Here is a 25189-nt window from a genome sequence, read left to right on the forward strand (position 1 = left end):
TATTGAATCCTATGACTTTATGATTCTAATGATTTCATGTTTACTACACTATTACTGGTATGAAGTTCATATTGTAATATTGGGTTACAGAAATAAACTGAATTGAACTAACCTGAACCCAAGTATGAGAACCTCCAAAACCGACTCCATAGTTTTCACAGAATCTGAATGTTGTCTTCATGGTTGGACCTTTTTAACCACCATCTGGTTTTATTATGACAAACCAACAGAACTTCATTTGAACCGGCACCAACGTGGTCCGTTTATTGAACTGAAGGGTTTCCCTCCAAACACTAAACAAAATGCATTCAGAGAAGCCAGTCAAACTAAAGCAGCACAGCGTTACACAAGAGTCCCTTGCATCAGCAACTATACCCACAATGCATTGCTGCAGTATGGTTTTAGCTCATCTCTACAAACAAAGGTGTAACAACAACCAAAGTTGGAGATTATAAAGAATAATTAAACTTTATTTACTCGCTACTAAAAATTCTAAAGTGGTTAGAGTTCAGCATCATACTTTAATTACAATAATCCTTGTTCTATCCTAGGCACTTTACCGTTGGGAGTGGGGTCATATAGACCAGCGTTTTTCAACCTTTTCTGAGCCACGGCACACTTTAACCTTAAAAAAAATCCCGCGGCACACCAGCATCCAAAAAAAAAAAAAAAAAAAAAAAGGAGAAACTCATAGTCTGTATTGATCTACAGCTCCTCCACAATCTCACATGCATTTTTGAGATAATTGTGTCAGAAAAAGCTGGAAACTGCAGCTGTTTTTTTCTAAAAGATGCAATAAAAGTTAAGTTAGAAGATTTAAAAACAGTTTGATGTGTGTTTGTTGGTTTCAAGACGTTTAACAACAGATCTCCTTGTGTGCTGTCACTCTCACAACCCAATGCATCATGGGAGATGTAGTGCATAAAACGGTCGAAGATCGCTTTTCGGAGCTTCATTGTTTTGTTCACTTGTTCCACGGTCTGACACCGGATTCTGTGGAAAGCTACACCGCTAAAGACGAGCTTTAGCTGGTATATTTGTTAGAACTGAGAGACTTTATGAGCTAAATCGGGACAAGGAAGTGAAGACTTTAACCACTTCTGATTGGTCAGACTGATGACATGTGATTAAGCCTTCAAGAATGATTGGTGGAGACAGTTAAAGGGACGGGACTTTTCCAAAATACAGCCGAAGGTGCAGCTGAATCGCGCCATTCTAATTAAAATGTCTTTAATAAAATAATATAAACGCAAAGAAAAAGTATTTTACGATCTTTTATATTCCTAACTCCTCAGTGTTTTATCAGGGCCTGTTTGGATGAACACAGAGCTGAATCCTGGAGATGGGAAATGTTTTTGATCAGTTAATGAGGGCAATTTCCCACGGCACACTTGACCATCTCCCACGGCACACTAGTGTGCCGCGGCACACTGATCTAGACCCACTAGACAGGGCTCTGAACCTTTTTTCTTCAATGATTTGTGATCTTCACTGGTGTCCATGGATTCCATGAAATCTTTCCACCTTTATCCACTTTTGTCATGGTAGGGAGAACACGTCAATGGAAGGGGGGGGGGGGGGATCATCTAAGATAGCACAAGGGTTAAAATCATGTTTCCAAAAACTAACAGAAACTAGAAGCTAGCACGATGGTACCACTTAGTTCGGATTGGGTCCAAGTTCCTCTATAAAAACATATGAAGGATAGAGGTCAACATAGAAAAGGTTTAATAGAACCCTGAAAATCCTGATGGTACCAGACTTTTACCTGCGTTCTGAGCAGTTGGACCACAGGAGAGAACCGAAAGAAGCGTTTTCCAGGATTTTCAACAAATGTTTTTCCAAAACAATCAAGACTTTTCCACCTCAGGGAGACCTCAGTAGTGGGGCGGGGGCTGGGCATCAGGTATTTTAGACCTTCAAATTAAAAACAACAGAAAACCCCTCCAACCCCTCCCCAGACGAGTCAAAGATCTGCTTTTGTTCTTGGGGTTCCTCAGGGTCTGGAGGTTCTACAGTCATAGATCAAAACCACAGAACTGGTGTCTGGGGTTGTGATCATCAGTACATGAGGTCAGACGCCCCCCCGCTGAGGGTGAGGTCTTTGTTCTGCTGGAAGGGGAACTGGACCGCCACCAGGCGGATCAGCAGAACATTGAGTCCATGGAGGAGGAAGACCAGGAAGAAGAGCCAGAAGCAGCAGCCGTAGTCCTCCCTGAAGGTCTGGAACACAAAGTTGTCCTCCTTGAAGTTGGAGATTTGCTCAGAAAGACGGTGAAGCTTCACCTCACAGGAGAAAAGCACCAGCACCAGAAAGCTGCTCACACCTGGGGGGACAGAAGCAAACACTTCAGAACCACACCTGAGACTCGGCTCCCTCTGTGCGCAGCCCCCCCCCCCCCCTCTGATCCGGCTCCTCCTAACCCCTCACGAATAGCCCCCCCACCTCGGTTTCTGGACCGCCTGCGTCTCACACATCCATCAATGATGTTTCCTGTTTCTACTTTGTCTTCACTTCACTCACACCTACAGACACGGACACCTGCAGCTCAGGTGACGCCTGCGGGAGGGGGGGTTCTGAGTGAAGGAGAACGGGGGGGGGGGGGGGGGGGGGGGGGGGCCGAATTTTCCTCACAGCAGATGAAGGTCCACAGGTAGAGACCCGCGGGCCCCTGCAGCATCTCATAGGGTCTGCCGAAAGCGTTGAAGAAGAAGAATCCGGAGGCCACCGAGGAGAAGAGGACCACCACCCCGCAGAAGAAGATCACGGCCACGTGGAGACCGGCAGGAACCGCCCCCAGCAGGTCCGGAAAGACTGGGAACACAGAAGAACTCAGATCAGGTGTTCTGACATGATGTCCCCCCCAGGCAGAAAGGCCCTTGGTCATGGCGGCTCTCACTGGAACCAGCTGACCCAGTCTGCGGCACCGCAAAGAGTTCAGAACAGAACCCACTTCTGGTTCCTGCAGTCCTGAGGCAGGTTTAGAAGAACCCCGTGAGAACTAGAACCTGAGACTAGAGGAGAGCTGGACGACAGGCTGCTGGTTCTGTTGACGCTTCTGCAGAATCCCCGTCCGAACCTGCAGTCCAGACTGGCTCAGAACCTGATCAGAAACACTCACAGGAGAACCGGGACGGTCGGCCCCCCAGGCCGCACTGCTTCACCATCTGTCCGTGGAACAGCCCATAGCTCAGCTCCCCCAAGAACTGCTCCAGTTCCGGTCCAGTAGCGTTGACCAGCTCGGCCCCGGTGCGGCACAACACGGTCCCGCGCAGCCACCGCGGCAGGCCGGTGACCACGGCGGCCATGAGCGCGCAGGAGAACGCGAGCACACCGGACACGGAGAAGAGCAGCTGCTTCTGCCGGCGCGGCATGGCGACAGGCGCGCGGGGGGGGGGGGGGGGGGGGGTCAACTGAGCCGCTGCGTCTCCATGGCAACAGGGGGTGCCCGGTGGAGGGGGAGGCAATCATCTGACCCGCTGCGTCTCCATGGCGACGAGGCTCCAGTTACCGCCACCGGCAGAGGGCTATCGTGTCACGCGCGCTGGAACTCTGGCTCTGTAAAGCCCAAACACGGAGTTGTTCTGGTACCGTCCAAATCGGCCCAGTATGACCGAGCTTGTTCGAGACTCGAACTGGGTCGTTTAAGGCTAAAGAAACCGCGGGAACGACACAAAAAGCAAACTTTCACGCAAAGTGGCGGCAAAAACCAGAATATTGTTTCCTATCAGCATCCTAACTGACACGTGATTATCTGAGGTAATCTGATTACTCTGCACATGAGCGAAGCTTTGCGCCTGCGCCACGTTCACGTCACGCCTTTGGATTTGACGTGAACGTGGAACAGAAGACTCATCTTCGTCTTTAACATCATCATGAGGTAAGATCGCACGCGCGCTTGCCCTGCAAACTTTGTTTGGAGTAATCCGATTACTGCAGTTCATGTCACTTTCATTCTATTTAAAGTTTTTAATTTGAAGCGCAGAGAAACTTTCTGGGTCACGTGGTCTGTGCGTGTCCCAATTTGAAGGAGCCTGAGCGCCGCGCGCGCCATGGACTGCGTTTGTTCAGAAAAACGGGCAAAGAACACCTGGTGCACAGGCTGGACGCTGAGGCGGGGACGGAGGACAAAACGCTCCCACTGCATGAGTGGAAAAGATGAGGATTTCCGGGTTGAAGCTGCTTGGAAAGGGAATGAATTGGATGTAGTTCAACACGTGACCACCAGGAGGTGCATCCGAAGACCAGGTGGATCTGAACCACTTCAATGGAAAACAGCCTGAAAACGTTTGTTATGCCACCACATTACAAACTAAAGTTGCAGCAAAAATATAAAATAATTGTAGAAAAAAAATGAAATATTTGTAGCAAATAAAAATATTAAATATGTGTGACAAATAAAAACAATTAATATTTGTAGCAAATAAAAATATTAAATATTTGCTTTCAATAAATATTTATTTTGCATCTCTGCCCTTAGCCCCCCTTCTCTGTGAGGAATAACTCCTAAAAAAACAGATTCCAGGAAAAAACAAAGAAACCTCAGGGGTGCCCACATGAAGGAGGGATCCTCCCCCAGGACGGACAGGCGATTTACCAGAACTCTTAGAGAAGAATGAACTTATCTAAATCTACAACTACATATATAAAAGTCCAGCAGACGAGCTTCATCCAGCCGTGGTTGGGGGGACAGTCGGGGGGACAGTCGAGCCGGAGACAGGAACCACAGCCAGGTGTAGGAGCAGGAGCAGAGACGAGGTAAACGGTCAGGAACTGGAGCACGGATGAAACAACTGGAGTCTGGAAGCACTCCCACTCCCCAGGAGGGGAGAGGAAAAGAGGGACAATACATGAATCACTGCAGCAAACAGAGGCATGGAGAACTAAATGATGAATAATGATCAAGAATGGAGGAGAGAGGAAGGGTTGTGTTGTGTCTCATCTCACTGTCTTTGATTTTGCGTTCATAAGTTTCAGTTTAGCATAGCTGCCATCAAACAGCTGCTGATTGGTCTAGATTCCACCCAATCAAATCACCACATTTATCTAACATGGCAACTGCTATTGAGGCTCGGAAGCCAAACCAGCTCTTTTCCCCTCGATTATGTCTCTGGCTGAAGAAAACTTCATTTTTAATCATTTATGTTGATTCTTCTGCTAGGGAGCGCTCTCTAGATCAGTGTTTTTAATCCAGTGTGCCGCGGCACACTAGTGTGTCATGGGAAATTGCCCTCATTCCCTGACCTAAAAACATTTCCCATCTCCAGGATATCAGCTCTTTGTTCATGAAAAAACACTGAGTAGTTAGGAATATGAAAGATCATGAAATACTTTTTTCTTTGTGTTTATTTGATTCTATCAACGACATTTTGATAAGAATGACGGTACCGCAATTTAGCCATAGCTTCAGCTGTTTTCAGAAAAGTCCCGCCCCTTTAACTGTCTCCACCAATCATTCTTGGAGGCTTAATCACATGTCATCAGTCTGACCAATCAGAAGTGGTTAAAGTCTTCACTTCCTTGTTCTGATTCTGCTCATAAAGTCTCTCAGTTCCAGCAGAAATACCAGCTAAAGCTCGTCTTTAGCGGTGTAGCTTTCCACAGAATCCGGTGTCAGACCGTGGAACAAGAGAACAAAACAATGAAGCTCAGAGAAGAGAGTCTGTCTGACATCACTACATCTCCCATGATGCATTGGGTTAAAGTGACAGTGTCTCAGCACGCAATGAGTCTTCCTTTTACGTCTTAAACCACAACGAACACATCAACCGGTTTTTAAATTTTCTATCTTCACTTTTATTCCATCTTTTAGAAAAACAGCAGCAGTTTCCAGCTTTTTCTGCCACATTTATCACTAAAATGCTCGTGAGATCAAGAAGGGACTGTCCATCAATACAGACTATGAGTTTCTCCTTTTTTTTACTTTTTGGATGCTGGTGTGCCCCGGGATTTTTGTCAAGGTTGAAGTGTGCCGTGGCTCAAAAAAGGCTGAGAAACACTGGTCTAGAGGGAGCATCTGTGTACGTTCTGCCCGCTAATAAAGGAGACTGGGGGCGTGTCCAAATTCCAGGCCTGCTTCCTTCAATGGCCAAGGCCTTCCCGGGTGACGTTAGCCGGGTCCTCCGGCGAGCCGGTAGGCCGGATGTCAACAGCTATGAATTTGGACAAGTCTAGCCTTTAGATAATTCCAGCCGCTACATCGGCAAATGTCCTGTCGCCTAGCAACCGTGAGTGAAGTGTGGTAGAACTCTCTCCTTAACCTGTTCTCTCAGGTTCCTCTTCTTCTCATCGCTCTTGGCGCTGGGATTCGCCTCCAGTCTGCTGTCCGTCTCACAAATGTACGGCAGCCTAGAGTCACCAAACTTCCCGGAACCGTACCCCCACCTGGTGGAGCGGCGCTGGAACGTCAGAGTTCCTTTGGGTTTTAGGATCCAACTGTCCTTCAGCCACTTCAACCTGGAGCCGTCTTACCTGTGCGAGTACGACTACGTAAAGGTGAGCAGAACCAAACAGAACTCACAAGAGAAGCAAAGAGACTCAACCCAAACACCAGAACCAGACTGGTTCTTCTGAACCAGTTAACAGTCCCGATTGGACCAAACCACAAGGATGTGGGGGGGCTTATGACTTTAAATATGTTATTGTTGAGCTGATTCTGGTGGGCGGAGCTTCCCTATGCATGTCCTACTGAACTTCTCTGCAGAGCTTTCAGCTGAGACTGTTGGGGGGGGGGGGGGGGGGGGGTTTACAGAGGGACCCACAGGTCAGTGACCCCCCCCTCTGATAAGAGAAGCTAAATGTAAACAGTTCTGCTCCTCGCTCTGGGACCGGGTCAGGATGTGCATTTACTGTTGGATAAGTGCTCAGAGTTTTCTCAGAACTCCCTAAAGGCCCGGAATGGTCCTGATCCAAGAGTCTAGAACACACGTGTCAAACTCAAGGGCCGGGGGCCAAATGTGGCCCAGAGAGCATAAAAGTTTTTAATTTCTTAAGAAAACGTTTCTTTTAGTTGATGACATTTTCTTTATGTGTTTCTGCAGTTGTAATTATTCAAACCATCAAGGCTCTTTTGGTAAAATGTTACTCGTGTCATACATGTTCTTTCTAGCTCAGTTTATGTTATGTTTCCTTATTCACTTGGACAGTTTGATCCTTCATTAATGGAGTTATGACAAAATGTAAAAAGATTTATGCTAAAGTAACAAACAGATGTTTTCTATGCAGCTGGAATTGTCACTTTAAAAAGTTATAATAAATAAATAATCAGTTATTTAACATTAAGGAGTAGTTACATTCATTTTTCATTACATTTAGTTACATGTATAAGTTACATCTGGCCCTTTGAAGACAGACACTATGCTGATGTGGCCCCCAGTGAAAATGATTGGACCCCCCTGATCCAGGACGTCAAAAAAAACCCAAACACCTCTGAACAGTTTCTCTTCCCCCTGTAGGTGGAGGCAGAGGGGGGGGTGCTGGCGCTGTTCTGTGGGACGGAGAAGACGGACACTGAGGCGGTTCCAGCCCACCGGGTCCTCACCTCCCCCAAGAACACGCTAAGTGTTCTGTTCGTGTCAGACTTCTCCAACGAAGGGCCGTACACGGGCTTCAGGGCCCACTACAGCGCCACGGGTATGGACGCACAACCACACACACACACAAAGATATAGACGCACAACCACACACACAAAGATATAGACGCACAACCACACACACAAAGATATAGACGCACAACCACACACACAAAGATATAGACGCACAACCACACACACACACAAAGATATAGACGCACAACCACACACACAAAGATATAGACGCACAACCACACACACAAAGATATAGACGCACAACCACACACACACACAAAGATATAGACGCACAACCACACACACAAAGATATAGACGCACAACCACACACACAAAGATATAGACGCACAACCACACACACAAAGATATAGACGCACAACCACACACACACAAAGATATAGACGCACAACCACACACACAAAGATATAGATGCACAACCACACACACACAAAGATATAGACGCACAACCACACACACAAAGATATAGACGCACAACCACACACACAAAGATATAGATGCACAACCACACACACACAAAGATATAGACGCACAACCACACACACACAAAGATATAGACGCACAACCACACACACAAAGATATAGACGCACAACCACACACACAAAGATATAGACGCACAACCACACACACACAAAGATATAGACGCGCAACCACACACACAAAGATATAGACGCACAACCACACACACACACAAAGATATAGACACACAACCACACACACACACAGATATAGACACACAACCACACACACAAAGACATAGACACACAACCACACACAAAGATATAGACACACAACCACACACACACACAAAAATATAGACGCACAACCACACACACACAAAGATATAGACGCACAACCACACACACAAAGATATAGACGCACAACCACACATAGATATAAACACACAACCACACACACACAGATATAGACGCACAACCACACACACACACAAGGATATAGACACACAACCACACACACACACACAGATATAGACGCACAACCACACACACACACAAAGATATAGACGCACTACCACACACACAAAGATATAGACGCACAACCACACACACAAAGATATAGACGCACAACCACACACACAAAGATATAGACGCACAACCACACACACACACAAAGATATAGACACACACACACACAGATATAGACACACAACCACACACACAAAGACATAGACACACAACCACACACAAAGATATAGACACACAACCACACACACACACACAAATATAGACGCACAACCACACACACACAAAGATATAGACGCACAACCACACACACAAAGATATAGACGCACAACCACACATAGATATAAACACACAACCACACACACACAGATATAGACGCACAACCACACACACACACAAGGATATAGACACACAACCACACACACACACACAGATATAGACACACAACCACACACACACAGATATAGACGCACAACCACACACACACACAAAGATATAGACGCACAACCACACACACACAAAGATATAGACGCACAACCACACACACACAAAGATATAGACGCACAACCACACACACAAAGATATAGATGCACAACCACACACACACAAAGATATAGACATACAACCACACACACAAAGATATAGACGCACAACCACACACACAAAGATATAGATGCACAACCACACACACACAAAGATATAGACGCACAACCACACACACACAAAGATATAGACGCACAACCACACACACAAAGATATAGACGCACAACCACACACACAAAGATATAGACGCACAACCACACACACACAAAGATATAGACGCGCAACCACACACACAAAGATATACACGCACAACCACACACACACACAAAGATATAGACACACACACACACAGATATAGACACACAACCACACACACAAAGACATAGACACACAACCACACACAAAGATATAGACACACAACCACACACACACACAAAAATATAGACGCACAACCACACACACACAAAGATATAGACACACAACCACACACACAAAGATATAGACGCACAACCACACATAGATATAAACACACAACCACACACACACAGATATAGACGCACAACCACACACACACACAAGGATATAGACACACAACCACACACACACACACAGATATAGACACACAACCACACACACACACAAAGATATAGACGCACAACCACACACACAAAGATATAGACGCACAACCACACATAGATATAAACACACAACCACACACACACACAAAGATGTAGACACACAACCACACACACACAAAGATATAGACACACAACCACACACAAAGATATAGACACACAACCACAAAGATATAGACGCACAACCACACAAATATATAGACACACAACCACACACACACAGATATAGACGCACAACCACACACACACACAAAGATGTAGACACACAACCACACACACACAAAGATATAGACACACAACCACACTCACACACACAGATATAGACACACAACCACACACACACACACACACACACAGATATAGACGCACAACCACACACACACACAAACAGATATAGACACACAACCACACACACACACAAAGATATAGACACACAATTACACACAAAGATATAGACACACAACCACACACACACACACAGATATAGACACACAACCACACACACACACACACAAAGATATAGACACACAACCACACACACACACAAAGATATAGACACACAACCACACACACACATAGATATAGACGCACAACCACACACACACAAAGATATAGACACACAACCACACACAAAGATATAGACACACAACCACAAAGATATAGACACACAACCACAAAGATATAGACACACAACCACACACACACAGATATAGACGCACAAGCACACAAGCACAAAGATATAGACACACAACCACATACACACAAAGATATAGACACACAACCACACACAAAGATATAGACACACAACCACAAAGATATAGACACACAACCACACACACAAAGATATAGACACACACACACACAAAGATATAGACACACAACCAAACACACACACAAAGATATAGACACACACACACAAAGATATAGACACACAACCACACACACACATAGATATAGACACACAACCACACACACACACAAAGATATAGACACACAACCACACTCACACACACAGATATAGACACACAACCACACACACACACACACACACACATAGACGCACAACCACACACACACACAAACAGATATAGACACACAACCACACACACACACAAAGATATAGACACACAATTACACACAAAGATATAGACACACAACCACACACACACACACAGATATAGACACACAACCACACACACACACACACAAAGATATAGACACACAACCACACACACACACAAAGATATAGACACACAACCACACACAAAGATATAGACGCACAACCACACACACACATAGATATAGACGCACAACCACACAAGCACAAAGATATAGACACACAACCACACACAAAGATATAGACGCACAACCACACACAAAGATATAGACATACAACCACACACAAAGATATAGACACACAACCACAAAGATATAGACACACAACCACACACACACATAGATATAGATGCACAACCACACAAGCACAAAGATGTAGACACACAACCACATACACACAAAGATATAGACACACAACCACACACAAAGATATAGACACACAACCACAAAGATATGGACACACAACCACACACACAAAGGTATAGACACACAACCACACACACTTACAAAGATATAGATGCACAACCACACACACAAAGATATAGACACACAACCACACACACACAAAGATATAGACACACACACAAAGATATGGACACACAACCACACACATACAAAGATATAGACACACAACCACACACACACAAAGATATAGATACACAACCACACACACACAAAGATATAGACACACAACCACACACACACACACACACACACACAAAGATATTGGCACACACACACAAAGATATAGACACACAACCACACACACACATAGATGTAGACACACAACCACACAACCACAAAGATATAGACACACAACCACACACACACAAAGATATAGACACACACACAAAGATATAGACAAACAACCACACACACACAAAGATATAGACACACAACCACACACACACAAAGATATAGACACACACACACAACAGGAAACAGGAAGGAGTCTTCTCTCTCTCTGCAGATGTGGACGAGTGTAGCGACGACACGGGCGAACTCCCCTGTGACCATTTCTGCCATAACTACATTGGGGGGTATTACTGCTCGTGTCGCTATGGTTACCGGCTGCACTTTGACAATCACACCTGCACAGGTGAGCATGTGCTACGGTTTGGGCCTCTTTCTAAGTAAACCCAGGCGTCTGTCTGGAAAATGTGCAAAAGTTTCTGCACCAAAGCCTCAGTCCCAGCGGACCTTGCGGTAGAAATGGGCGGAGCCGCTGGACGGAACCGCTGGACGGAGAGGCTCAGTCAACCCGTAGATGTCATGTCTCGTCATTTTTATCTTGTGTGTGTGGTTGTGTGTTTATCTGTGTTGTCTCATGTCGCACTTCCTGTTTTATTTTGAAACACCAACTGTCGTCTCGTTTCAGGCGTGTTTCTTCCTGCCCTTGTGTTCCCCTACAGGTGTGACTGTGTAATCTTCCCTGATTGTGTCCCTTCCTCATGTCCTGTGCTGGTTGTTTGGTTAAATTCACGAGTCGTAGCTAAAGCTTCATTCAGACATTAGAAGCTCTGCATCTCAGTCCTGCCCTGTGAGAAAATATTTCTTTCCTTTCTGCAGGCACCTGCCCCCCACTGTCCAGTTCAGACAGGGGGGTTCCATGTTTATAGAGTGACTGAAGCTGCTGCTCACTGTTTACATTCGGAGCATGTTGGGGGGGGGGGGGGGGGGGTGAACTAAGGCCAAACTTAACAAACCGTCTGTGGTTCTAGAAAGGTCTACCCTTAAGTTCACTCAGAGTTTAAGAGGGGGGGTAGATAGGCTCAGAGACATGCACATACCTTCACGTGTGTGTGTGTGTGTGTGTGTACACACAGTGGAGTGCAGAGGTGTTGTGTTCAGGGAACGCTCCGGCGTTCTGAGCAGCGTGGATTTTCCCGGCTCGTACCCAAAGAACTCCAACTGCTCGTACCGCATTGAGGTGGAAGAGGGCTTCAAGCTCCGCCTCCACTTTGATCCCCAGTTCGATGTGGAGGACCACCCTGAGATCATCTGCCCCTACGACTACATAAAGGTGAGGAGCCTCCACACCAACGCACTCAGGAAGCACGCACACACTGACCGGTCAGGTGTGTGTGTCAGGTGGAAGCAGGAAGTAAGGAGTACGGTCCGTTCTGCGGGGGTCAGTCACCAGGACTTGTCCAGACCGACACCAACGTCCTAACTTTGAGATTTCACAGCGACGACTCGGGAGAAAACTTCGGCTGGAGGCTTAACTACTCCACCACAGGTGAGCCCTAGACGACACACAGGTACAGGTGAGTGTCCTGCAGATGTCCTCTCAGCTGTTTTACACAAGACTCCAAACATGCTTTTATTTTGCTAATCACAGGTACTCAGTGTCCCGTACCTGAGACTCCGCCCCATGGAGTGCTGGAGCCAGTCCAATCAGAATATTTTTTTAAAGACCACATCCTGTTTACCTGTGTTTCTGGCTACTGCCTGATGAAGGTGAGCTGCTCTTGGTTCCTGTGGAACATACCTGCACAGGTGAGACCCACATGTGAGTCATGTCAGCGCGGTCAGACCTCAGTGGCGGTTTTCGTGGGTATCCTGCAGGACGGTGCTGTTCTGAATCATTACCAGGTCGACTGTGGAGCAAACGGCTCATGGAGCGGCACAACTCCTCGCTGTCACAGTACGACCTCCACCTGACCGCCAACCTGGGTTCTCCACCCTCACACCTGCTCTTTCCACCCTCACACCTGCTGCCTCCCCCCTCACACCTGCTGGCTCCCCCCTCACACCTGCTGTCTCCCCCCTCATACCTGCTGGCTCCCCCCTCACACCTGCGTTCTCCCCCGTCACACCTGCTGGCTCCACCCTCACACCTGCTGTCTCCCCCCTCACACCTGCTGTCTCCCCTGTCACACCTGCTAGCTCCACCCTCACACCTACTGTCTCCCCCCTCACACCTGCTGGCTCCCGCCTCACACCTGCTGGCTCCCCCCTCACACCTGCTGTCTCCCCCCTCACACCTGCTGGCTCCCCCCTCACACCTGCTGTCTCCCCCCTCACACCTGTTGTCTCCCCCCTCAAACTTGCTGTCTCCCCCCTCACACCTGTTGCCTCCCCCCTCACACCTGATGTCTCCCCCCTCACACCTGCTCTCTCCCCCCTCACACCTGCTGTTTCCCCCCCCTCACACCTGTTGTCTCCCCCCTCACACCTGTTGGCTCCCCCTCACACCTGCTGGCTCCCCCCTCACACCTGCTGGCTCCCCCCTCACACCTGTTTTCTCCCCCGTCACACCTGCTGTCTCCCCCCTCACACTTGCTGTCTCCCCCCTCACACCTGTTGTCTCCCCCCTCACACCTGATGTCTCCCCCCTAACACCTGCTCTCTCCCCCCTCACACCTGCTGGCTCCCCCGTCACACCTGCTGGCTCCCCCCTCACACCTGTTGCCTCCCCCGTCACACCTGGTGGCTCCGCCCTCACACCTGCTGTCTCCCCCCTCACACCTGCTGGCTCCCGCCTCACACCTGCTGGCTCCCCCCTCACACCTGCTGTCTCCCCCCTCACACCTGTTGTCTCCCCCCTCACACTTGCTGTCTCCCCCCTCACACCTGTTGCCTCCCCCCTCACACCTGATGTCTCCCCCCTCACACCTGCTCTCTCCCCCCTCACACCTGCTGTTTCCCCCCCCTCACACCTGTTGGCTCCCCCCTCACACCTGCTGGCTCCCCCCTCACACCTGCTGGCTCCCCCCTCACACCTGTTTTCTCCCCCGTCACACCTGCTGTCTCCCCCCTCACACCTGTTGTCTCCCCCCTCACACCTGTTATCTCCCCCCTCACACCTGCTGTCTCCCCCCTCACACCTGTTGTCTCCCCCCTCACACCTGATGTCTCCCCCCTCACACCTGCTCTCTCCCTCCTCACACCTGCTGTTTCCCCCCTCACACCTGTTGTCTCCCCCCTCACACCTGTTGGCTCCCCCCTCACACCTGCTGTCTCCCCCCTCACACCTGTTGTCTCCCCCCTCACACTTGCTGTCTCCCCCCTCACACCTGTTGTCTCCCCCCTCACACCTGTTGTCTCCCCCCTCACACTTGCTGTTTCCCCCCCCTCACACCTGTTGTCTCCCCCCTCACACCTGTTGGCTCCCCCCTCACACCTGCTGTCTCCCCCCTCACACCTGTTGTCTCCCCCCTCACACCTGCTGTCTCCCCCCTCACACCTGTTGTCTCCCCCCTCACACTTGCTGTCTCCCCCCTCACACCTGCTGTCTCCCCCCTCACACCTGCTGTCTCCCCCCTCACACCTGTTGGCTCCCCCCTCACACCTGCTGTCTCCCCCCTCACACCTGCTCTCTCCCTCCTCACACCTGATGTTTCCCCCCTCACACCTGTTTTCTCCCCCCTCACACCTGTTGGCTCCCCCCTCACACCTGCTGTCTCCCCCCTCACACCTGTTATCTCCCCCCTCACACCTGCTGTCTCCCCCCTCACACCTGTTGGCTCCCCCCTCACACTTGCTGTCTCCCCCCTCACACCTGTTGTCTCCCCCCTCACACCTGATGTCTCCCCCCTCAGACCTGTTGTCTCCCCCTTCACACCTGTTGGCTCCCCCCTCACACCTGCTGGCTCCCCCCTCACACCTGTTTTCTCCCCCGTCACACCTGCTGGCTCCCCCCTCACACCTGTTTTCTCCCCCGTCACACCTGCTGTCTCCCCCCTCACACCTGTTGTCTCCCCCCTCACACTTGCTGTCTCCCCCCTCACACCTGTTGTCTCCCCCCTCCTACTGTTATCTCCCCCGTCACACTTGCTGTCTCCCCCCTCACACCTGTTGTCTCCCCCCTCACACTTGCTGTCTCCCCCCTCACACCTGCTGTCTCCCCCCTCACACCTGTTGTTTCCCCCCTCACACCTGTTGGCTCCCCCCTCACACCTGCTGTCTCCCCCCTCACACCTGCTCTCTCCCTCCTCACACCTGCTGTTTCCCCCCTCACACCTGTTGTCTCCCCCCTCACACCTATTGGCTCCCCCGTCACACCTACTGGCTCCCCCCTCACACCTGCTCTCTCCCTCCTCACACCTGCTGTTTCCCCCCTCACACCTGCTGTCTCCCCCCTCACACCTGTTGTCTCCCCCCTCACACTTGCTGTCTCCCCCCTCACACCTGTTGTCTCCCCCCTCACACCTGTTGTCTCCCCCCTCACACTTGCTGTTTCCCCCCCCTCACACCTGTTGTCTCCCCCCTCACACCTGTTGGCTCCCCCCTCACACCTGCTGTCTCCCCCCTCACACCTGTTGTCTCCCCCCTCACACCTGCTGTCTCCCCCCTCACACCTGTTGTCTCCCCCCTCACACTTGCTGTCTCCCCCCTCACACCTGCTGTCTCCCCCCTCACACCTGCTGTCTCCCCCCTCACACCTGTTGGCTCCCCCCTCACACCTGCTGTCTCCCCCCTCACACCTGCTCTCTCCCTCCTCACACCTGCTGTTTCCCCCCTCACACCTGTTGTCTCCCCCCTCACACCTGTTGGCTCCCCCCTCACACCTGCTGTCTCCCCCCTCACACCTGTTATCTCCCCCCTCACACCTGCTGTCTCCCCCCTCACACCTGTTGGCTCCCCCCTCACACTTGCTGTCTCCCCCCTCACACCTGATGTCTCCCCCCTCAGACCTGTTGTCTCCCCCCTCACACCTGTTGGCTCCCCCCTCACACCTGCTGGCTCCCCCCTCACACCTGTTTTCTCCCCCGTCACACCTGCTGGCTCCCCCCTCACACCTGTTTTCTCCCCCGTCACACCTGCTGTCTCCCCCCTCACACCTGTTGTCTCCCCCCTCACACTTGCTGTCTCCCCCCTCACACCTGTTGTCTCCCCCCTCCTACTGTTATCTCCCCCGTCACACCTGCTGTCTCCCCCCTCACACCTGTTGTCTCCGCCCTCACACTTGCTGTCTCCCCCTTCACACCTGCTGTCTCCCCCCTCACACCTGTTGTTTCCCCCCTCACACCTGTTGGCTCCCCCCTCACACCTGCTGTCTCCCCCCTCACACCTGCTCTCTCCCTCCTCACACCTGCTGTTTCCCCCCTCACACCTGTTGTCTCCCCCCTCACACCTATTGGCTCCCCCGTCACACCTACTGGCTCCCCCCTTACACCTGCTTGCTCCCCCTTCACACCTGCTGGCTCCCCCGTCACAACTGCTGGCTCCCGCCTCACACTTGCTGTCTCCCCCCTCACACCTGCTGTCTCCCCCCTCACACCTGTTGTCTCCCCCCTCACACTTGCTGTCTCCCCCCTCACACCTGGTGGCTCCGCCCTCACACTTGCTGTCTCCCCCCTCACACCTGCTGGCTCCCTCCTCACACCTGCTGGCTCCGCCCTCACACTTGCTGTCTCCCCCCTCACACCTGCTGGCTCCCTCCTCACACCTGCTGGCTCCCCCCTCACACCTGCTGTCTCCCCCCTCACACCTGCTGTCTCCCCCCTCACACCTGGTGGCTCCGCCCTCACACTTGCTGTCTCCCCCCTCACACCTGCTTGCTCCCCCTTCACACCTGCTGGCTCCCCCGTCACAACTGCTGGCTCCCGCGTCACACTTGCTGTCTCCCCCCTCACACCTGTTGTCTCCCCCCTCACACTTGCTGTCTCCCCCCTCACACCTGGTGGCTCCGCCCTCACACTTGCTGTCTCCCCCCTCACACCTGCTGGCTCCCTCCTCACACCTGCTGGCTCCCCCGTCACAACTGCTGGCTCCCGCGTCACACTTGCTGTCTCCCCCCTCACACCTGTTGTCTCCGCCCTCACACTTGCTGTCTCCCCCCTCACACCTGCTGGCTCCCTCCTCACACCTGCTGGCTCCCCCCTCACACCTGCTGTCTCCCCCCTCACACCTGCTGGCTCCCTCCTCACACCTGTTGGCTCCCCCCTCATACTTGCTGGCTCCCCCCTCACACCTGCTTTCTCCGCCCTCACACCTGATGTCTCCCCCCTCACACCTGCTCTCTCCCTCCTCACACCTGATGTCTCCCCCCTCACACCTGCTCTCTCCCTCCTCACACCTGATGTCTCCCCCCTCACACCTGTTTTCTCCCCCGTCACACCTGCTGTCTCCCCCCTCACACCTGTTGTCTCCCCCCTCACACTTGCTGTCTCCCCCCTCACACCTGTTGTCTCCCCCCTCCTACTGTTATCTCCCCCGTCACACCTGCTGTCTCCCCCCTCACACCTGTTGTCTCCCCCCTCACACTTGCTGTCTCCCCCCTCACACCTGCTGTCTCCCCCCTCACACCTGTTGTTTCCCCCCTCACACCTGTTGGCTCCCCCCTCACACCTGCTGTCTCCCCCCTCACACCTGCTCTCTCCCTCCTCACACCTGCTGTTTCCCCCCTCACACCTGTTGTCTCCCCCCTCACACCTATTGGCTCCCCCGTCACACCTACTGGCTCCCCCCTCACACCTGCTCTCTCCCTCCTCACACCTGCTGTTTCCCCCCTCACACCTGCTGTCTCCCCCCTCACACCTGTTGTCTCCCCCCTCACACTTGCTGTCTCCCCCCTCACACCTGTTGTCTCCCCCCTCACACCTGTTGTCTCCCCCCTCACACTTGCTGTTTCCCCCCCCTCACACCTGTTGGCTCCCCCCTCACACCTGCTGTCTCCCCCCTCACACCTGTTGTCTCCCCCCTCACACCTGCTGTCTCCCCCCTCACACCTGTTGTCTCCCCCCTCACACTTGCTGTCTCCCCCCTCACACCTGCTGTCTCCCCCCTCACACCTGTTGGCTCCCCCCTCACACCTGCTGTCTCCCCCCTCACACCTGCTCTCTCCCTCCTCACACCTGCTGTTTCCCCCCTCACACCTGTTGTCTCCCCCCTCACACCTGTTGGCTCCCCCCTCACACCTGCTGTCTCCCCCCTCACACCTGTTATCTCCCCCCTCACACCTGTTGGCTCCCCCCTCACACTTGCTGTCTCCCCCCTCACACCTGATGTCTCCCCCCTCAGACCTGTTGTCTCCCCCCTAACACCTGTTGGCTCCCCCCTCACACCTGCTGGCTCCCCCCTCACACCTGTTTTCTCCCCCGTCACACCTGCTGGCTCCCCCCTCACACCTGTTTTCTCCCCCGTCACACCTGCTGTCTCCCCCCTCACACCTGTTGTCTCCCCCCTCACACTTGCTGTCTCCCCCCTCACACCTGTTGTCTCCCCCCTCCTACTGTTATCTCCCCCGTCACACCTGCTGTCTCCCCCCTCACACCTGTTGTCTCCGCCCTCACACTTGCTGTCTCCCCCCTCACACCTGCTGTCTCCCCCCTCACACCTGTTGTTTCCCCCCTCACACCTGTTGGCTCCCCCCTCACACCTGCTGTCTCCCCCCTCACACCTGCTCTCTCCCTCCTCACACCTGCTGTTTCCCCCCTCACACCTGTTGTCTCCCCCCTCACACCTATTGGCTCCCCCGTCACACCTACTGGCTCCCCCCTTACACCTGCTTGCTCCCCCTTCACACCTGCTGGCTCCCCCGTCACAACTGCTGGCTCCCGCCTCACACTTGCTGTCTCCCCCCTCACACCTGCTGTCTCCCCCCTCACACCTGTTGTCTCCCCCCTCACACTTGCTGTCTCCCCCCTCACACCTGGTGGCTCCGCCCTCACACTTGCTGTCTCCCCCCTCACACCTGCTGGCTCCCTCCTCACACCTGCTGGCTCCCCCCTCACACCTGCTGTCTCCCCCCTCACACCTGCTGTCTCCCCCCTCACACCTGGTGGCTCCGCCCTCACACTTGCTGTCTCCCCCCTCACACCTGCTTGCTCCCCCTTCACACCTGCTGGCTCCCCCGTCACAACTGCTGGCTCCCGCGTCACACTTGCTGTCTCCCCCCTCACACCTGTTGTCTCCCCCCTCACACTTGCTGTCTCCCCCCTCACACCTGGTGGCTCCGCCCTCACACTTGCTGTCTCCCCCCTCACACCTGCTGGCTCCGTCCTCACACCTGCTGGCTCCCCCGTCACAACTGCTGGGTCCCGCGTCACACTTGCTGTCTCCCCCCTCACACCTGTTGTCTCCGCCCTCACACTTGCTGTCTCCCCCTTCACACCTGCTGGCTCCCTCCTCACACCTGCTGGCTCCCCCCTCACACCTGCTGTCTCCCCCCTCACACCTGCTGGCTCCCTCCTCACACCTGTTGGCTCCCCCCTCATACTTGCTGGCTCCCCCCTCACACCTGCTTTCTCCGCCCTCACACCTGATGTCTCCCCCCTCACACCTGCTCTCTCCCTCCTCACACCTGATGTCTCCCCCCTCACACCTGCGCTGCTCAAACCTGGAGATGTTCTGCAGTTCTGCAGCTCCTCTCCTGTCCTTCTTTCCTCTGTTGATCTATATTTGGGGGGGGGTTCCTCTCCAAGAATGGAAGGGAATTGGACTTTATAGACCTAAACACAGTCATGAACCCTAACTTGGTTTTGTTTGGTTCTGGTTCTGCTCTTTCTATCTGATTCATTTTTGCTCCGGGTTTGGTTCCTGATCTTCTCCTGTTCTGGACGTCCTCTTTCGCACAGACCGGTGGATCGTTCACAGTTGTGTGTTGCAGGGATCGATTGTGGGCGCCCTCAGGGAGTCGATCTGGCTGACGTCGTATTTGGTAGCAATGACAACAGCACGCTATTTGGAGCCACCATAGCGTATGTGTGCCGGGGGGACAGCGGGCAGCCGAGCAACAGTAAGAGTTTGACACCAACAGCTGCCGTCATTCTGAAAGCTATCGTGTCTTCATCCTGGTTGTGTCTCAGTTTCCTTCAGGTGCGGTCCAACCGGAAAATGGACCGATCCGGATGGAGGAACCGAACCTCCCAGCTGTCACTCAGGTCTGTTACCACCACGATGAAGGCTGTTTCTCACGCTCTCTGAACATACATGTGTCGAGCTGCTGAGGAATCATCTGCTCTTCATCACAGATCACACCTGCCGCTCCATGAACACAGCAGTTGCTGTCATAGTCTTCCTCACTGAGAAAAAGCTTCGATAAAGAAGTTTTCTTGCAGACTAAACATTGTGAACTCTCCTTTGTCTTCTGACCGCTCCCTTAACCCTTGTGCTATCCTAGGCACTTTAACGTTGGGAGTTGGGTCATCTAGACCCACTAGACCAGGGGTCGGGAACCTTTTTGGCCAAGAGAGCCCTAAACGCCACATATTTTTAAATGTAATTTCGAAAGGGCCATACAATAATGTAGTGTCCCTTTCCCACACGTAACCTCTTTTAAGGTTCTTTATTCTGGTTACTGTAGACCGCAACGAACGCCTTACAATTAATTCAGCAACTCCTGAATCTCTCCCGCCGATACGAGAGCGCTTCTCCCAAATTTATATTCCCCTGCTCCCGCTCCAGCCCTCCCATTTCCCTTATTCGGCCCATAGCTGAACCCCATTGGTCCAAATTACCTAACAACAGGCTGAACGACAGAACTGAGGGCCAATCAGATCTCTGCTTGATGCGTTTTAATGAACTCCAGAACTTTTAACGCGGCCCAACAGCCAAGTTAAACTCAGTCCGCGACGATTTGTTTAAAACTAAATATACAAATGAATGTGTGCATTTGATTTAATTTCAACACTTTTAAAGTACAATAAGTCTGTGGATTCTTTTTAATAACATTGTTATGCTGTTGCTAATAAATGATGAGTATTTCTCGTGGTAGTTTTGCTGATGGTCTAGTCTGGTTGATCCGTGGTGAGTTTCTGCTTCATGCAGGCGTTGAGACTTTAAACGTGATCGTAGGTCTGAATGTTCTGTAGATGTGAGAAAGACTGATCACATGCAGACGGGGAGCCAAACACACACTCACACGCTGCAGTGAGTGACGGGCAGCGGGTTTTTTACTATCCCTGCGCGATTCACCTGCTGCCTGTCCCCACAACACCTCACCCACCCCCTGCTTTCTTCCTCACACATCCCGTCCCCGAAACTGCGCGCTCTTTCTCAGAGACGGGAGCGCAGTTTTAGGCACGGCAATTCACAGGTTTCCGGGTGGTACAAACTCTGTGAAATAATAGATAATAGTAACTGATAGTGCTGGTGTAGATTTTGTTCTCCAAGCACTGCCACTACTGCGCGCCTCTGGCATCGCATCGCGCCCGAGAAGGACTGGTCTAATGAAAAAAAAAAAGTATAATTAAAGATTTGTCTGCGAGCCACATGTGACCATCAAAAGAGCCATAGGTTCCCGACCCCTGCACTAGACAGTGCTCTGAACCTTTTTTCTTCAATGATTTGTGATCTTCATTGGTGTCCATGGTTTACATGAAATCTTTCCACCTTTATCCACCTTTGTCATGGTAGGGAGAACACCTCAATGGAAGGGGGGGGGGGGGGTCATTTAAGATAGCACTAGGGTTAAGGGGCGCCCCAGAGAATCATCCACCTCTATCCACCATTCTCCTCTGCATCCTCCATCCATGAACCTCCTCTTTAGTCTTCCTCCTCTTTCCTGGTAGCATCCTTTCATCATCATCATCATCATCATCACTGTTCCTCCTCTCAAACGTCTCCACCTGCTTCCCTGTTTGGATCTCCAGAACATCCATGATCTGGTCCTCTGATGGATTCAGTGATCCATTCTGGTCCCAACAGAAGCTCAGCATCTTCTACTCTGCCTCAGAGTCTCTGGCTGCTCTCTCCTCAGTCTGCTGCACCTTTCCTTTGCTCTCACCTGGACCTTCCTCCACCTGTTCTGACCTGCTTGAACACATTTCCTCCTCCTCTGCTCCTGGAACCTCCCTGTTCCTCTTCAGTTTCTCTCATTCACGCACAGATTCTCTGCAGCTGATCTTCATTCCTCTCTTTCAAGAAACAACCTCCACCTCTCTGGATGTTCCTCCACCTGTTCTCTGCTCTCACTACAGATCACAGTGTCATCTGCAAACATCCTGATCCACAGAAAGTCCTGTCTGACCTCATCTGTCAGTCTGGCCATCACCATGGAAACAAGCAGGAGCTCAAAGCTGATCCTTGGTGCAGTCCCACCTCCACCTCCTCAGCCACGCCTGCAGAACATCTCTCCACTGTGTTCCAGCTCTCATCCATGTCCTGAACTTCCCCAACGTTCTTCTCTATTTAGAATCCTGGCAGCAAACATCTGTGGTTCTCTGCAGGGATCCGTCCTGTTCCTCACAGATGTTCCTCTGACCCAGTCTACCTTCCTCTACTCGTTCCCGTAGCGTCACAGTGACTCTTCAGCTGTAGAACATCTCTGTTCTTAACATGGAAGCAGCACTCTTCTATGTTACTCCTCCTCTTCTCACTCTCAAAGATCTTCCTAAACTCTTCCAGACCACCTCGGGTATGTTCTTTGGAGTCCACCTGCCTCTGTCTCTCCCCCAGCCTGCGGTCAACCTTCCCGGGTCCTCCCAGCTGTGGTGAAGCGGATTGTCGGTGGTCAGAGCGCTGCATCTGGCCTCTTCCCCTGGCAGGCTCTGCTCAGTGTGGAGGACTTGTCTCGGGTCCCTCATGATCGCTGGTTCGGTTCTGGAGCCTTGCTCTCCGATTTGTGGGTCCTCACAGCCGCCCACGTCCTGCGGTCCCACAGGAGGGACCCCAGCGTGGTTCCGGTGGCTCCGGAGCATGTCAAGGTGGGCCATCAAAAAAGTTTTGTGTGTGTGCTGTTCTTCTGCAGCTGTTGTGATAGAGAACCAGACCAGGCAGCTCCAGAACTGATGCTGTCCCTCACCCCTATGCTGTTCTCCCTGCAGGTCTTCCTGGGTCTCCACCGGATCAGGGACAAGCATCTGTCCACCGGCCGCCTCGTGAATCGGATCCTGCTCCACCCGCACTTTGAGCCCAGCAACTACAACAATGACATCGCCCTGCTGAGGCTGGGGGGGCGCGTAGAGTTCAGCTCAAATGTCCGTCCTGTTTGTCTGCCCCCGGCTCACCGACAGGTGGGGAAAACCTACTGGCCACAATCTCAGGTGGACCTCTGAACAAAGGTCCTGCTGACCTCTGACCTCTCCTTTGGTCTAGGACCACCACCTGTTTCCTCCCCCCAACACTCTGGGTGTAGTTGCTGGTTGGGGCATCTTCACTCCTAATGCCTCCACTTCCACCTCACCCCACTTGATGTCTGACCCCGGGGTGCTGGCGGACGTCCTTCAGTACGTGAAGCTGCCGGTGGTGTCCCAGGACGAGTGTCGGGCCAGCTACGCCTCCCGCTCTGTCGGCTACAACATCACCGACAGCATGTTCTGCGCCGGCTTCCCAGAGGGGGGGCGGGACACCTGCTTGGGGGACAGTGGGGGGGCGTTTGTCATTGAGGACGAGGTAACTGGGAGGTGGGGGGTGTTTGGGTTGGTGTCCTGGGGTGGGCCAGATGAATGTGGCGCCCAGAGAATGTATGGGGTGTACACGCGGGTCGGCCCGTTCCTGGACTGGATTCAGAACCATCTCCGTGTCCCCCCCCAGTAGAGAGACAGAAACGGTGCATGAGGGGCCACCTCTGTGCCCCCCGCTGTCTGGTCCTCCCACAATAAAAAATGACTCCACCCCCTGGAGGTTGACCGCTCATCGGTTTGTTCCTTGAAGTTTCGGACCTCCTGTGTTCGGGATCCAGACCGGAAAGGGTTTGGTGTGAAGCTGCTGTGACACGCGCACGTGCACGCTCACTGAAAGCATTAATAAACATGTTTCTACACTGCAGTGACTGGTGCTGTTTGCTGATATCCCCATGGAAGGGAGGCAGGGGGGTGCTAACTGCATCAGACTGTATCAGAGAACTGGACTGAGTAGCTGTGACCCCCCCCCCCCCCCCCCCCCCCAAAAAAAAAAAAAAAAAAACACTCCAGAGCCAGACAGTGATTGGGTTGTCTGAGTCACGTTTCTATGGCAACTACCATCGCCAATCAGGAGTGAGCGTGTTGGTAGAGGCACAACCTGCTTTAAGGAGGCGTCTGATTGGTCAGTTTATAACTTTGACTACAGAAAAATAAGAAAACATTGTTTTTAAGAAAAAAATAGCTGTTTATTTCTCTGTAGAAGTATATGGTGAAGGAATTTATATTTTTGTGGTCTTTATTTCTCTTAGGCTTTTTATCTTATCTTTATTTCATTGAAGGTTCTTTTTCAGGTTTACTGTGTGTGGCTCCCGTACTTTGAATTTCAAAGGGGCTTACTTACCCATGACAAAATGGGAGTCTGAGCTATCATTGAATTCTAGTGATCAATTTTGGCTACAGATCTGTTTGAATGCCTTTAATACGACCAAAAGCCCTAATCTGCAACTTATTCAATACAAGATTCTCCACAGAACTCACTACACCGGACAGAGGTTATTTAAAATGGGTCTCAA

At 51.7% G+C, this 25189-nt stretch overlaps 2 protein-coding genes across 6 annotated transcripts; one reads left to right on the top strand and one right to left on the bottom strand.

Annotated features, from left to right (window-relative positions):
• Positions 1 to 233: 233 nt before the first annotated feature.
• On the bottom strand, positions 234 to 3412 carry clrn1 (clarin 1). The gene is made up of 3 exons (XM_078929873.1): positions 3123 to 3412; positions 2636 to 2815; positions 234 to 2327 (listed from the first exon to the last, which is right to left on the bottom strand). The coding sequence occupies exons 1-3, from the start codon at positions 3373 to 3375 to the stop codon at positions 2062 to 2064; spliced, it is 699 nt and encodes a 232-aa protein (XP_078785999.1). The 5' UTR covers positions 3376 to 3412; the 3' UTR covers positions 234 to 2061.
• Positions 3413 to 3742: 330 nt separating this feature from the next.
• On the top strand, positions 3743 to 24540 carry masp1 (MBL associated serine protease 1). Of its 5 annotated transcripts, none has more exons than XM_078929826.1 (13): positions 3743 to 3881; positions 6274 to 6496; positions 7456 to 7633; positions 11855 to 11983; positions 12711 to 12907; positions 12976 to 13123; positions 13226 to 13344; positions 13453 to 13531; positions 20441 to 20569; positions 20640 to 20714; positions 23230 to 23477; positions 23598 to 23786; positions 23869 to 24540. In XM_078929826.1, the coding sequence occupies exons 1-13, from the start codon at positions 3877 to 3879 to the stop codon at positions 24307 to 24309; spliced, it is 2160 nt and encodes a 719-aa protein (XP_078785952.1). In that variant the 5' UTR covers positions 3743 to 3876; the 3' UTR covers positions 24310 to 24540. The 5 variants fall into 5 exon arrangements, with proteins under 5 accessions (XP_078785952.1, XP_078785949.1, XP_078785948.1 ...); XM_078929824.1 differs by lacking the exon at positions 3743 to 3881 and adding an exon at positions 4504 to 4759; XM_078929823.1 differs by having other exon boundaries at positions 13226 to 13531; positions 23179 to 23477.
• Positions 24541 to 25189: the final 649 nt, after the last annotated feature.

Source organism: Oryzias latipes, chromosome 13, assembly GCF_053564925.1.
Source record: "Oryzias latipes strain Hd-rR chromosome 13, Olatipes_Hd-rR_3.1".
Classification (NCBI taxonomy): Eukaryota; Metazoa; Chordata; class Actinopteri; order Beloniformes; family Adrianichthyidae; genus Oryzias; species Oryzias latipes.

What these genes read in the sequence shown, in the direction of transcription:
- clrn1 (XM_078929873.1), bottom strand. Translation starts at nt 3,375, where the DNA reads ATGCCGCGCCGGCAGAAGCAGCTGCTCTTCTCCGTGTCCGGTGTGCTC. An exon ending in CCGACCGTCCCGGTTCTCCT is followed by an intron (nt 2,816 to 3,122) that starts GTGAGTGTTTCT and finishes CTGTGTTCCCAG; the next exon opens with TCTTTCCGGACCTGCTGGGG. An exon ending in CCTGTGGACCTTCATCTGCT is followed by an intron (nt 2,328 to 2,635) that starts GTGAGGAAAATT and finishes CTGTCCCCCCAG; the next exon opens with GTGTGAGCAGCTTTCTGGTG.
- masp1 (XM_078929822.1), top strand. Translation starts at nt 4,617, where the DNA reads ATGAACTTATCTAAATCTACAACTACATATATAAAAGTCCAGCAGACG. An exon ending in GGCCCACTACAGCGCCACGG is followed by an intron (nt 7,634 to 11,854) that starts GTATGGACGCAC and finishes CTCTCTCTGCAG; the next exon opens with ATGTGGACGAGTGTAGCGAC. An exon ending in CAGCGGGCAGCCGAGCAACA is followed by an intron (nt 20,570 to 20,639) that starts GTAAGAGTTTGA and finishes GTTGTGTCTCAG; the next exon opens with TTTCCTTCAGGTGCGGTCCA.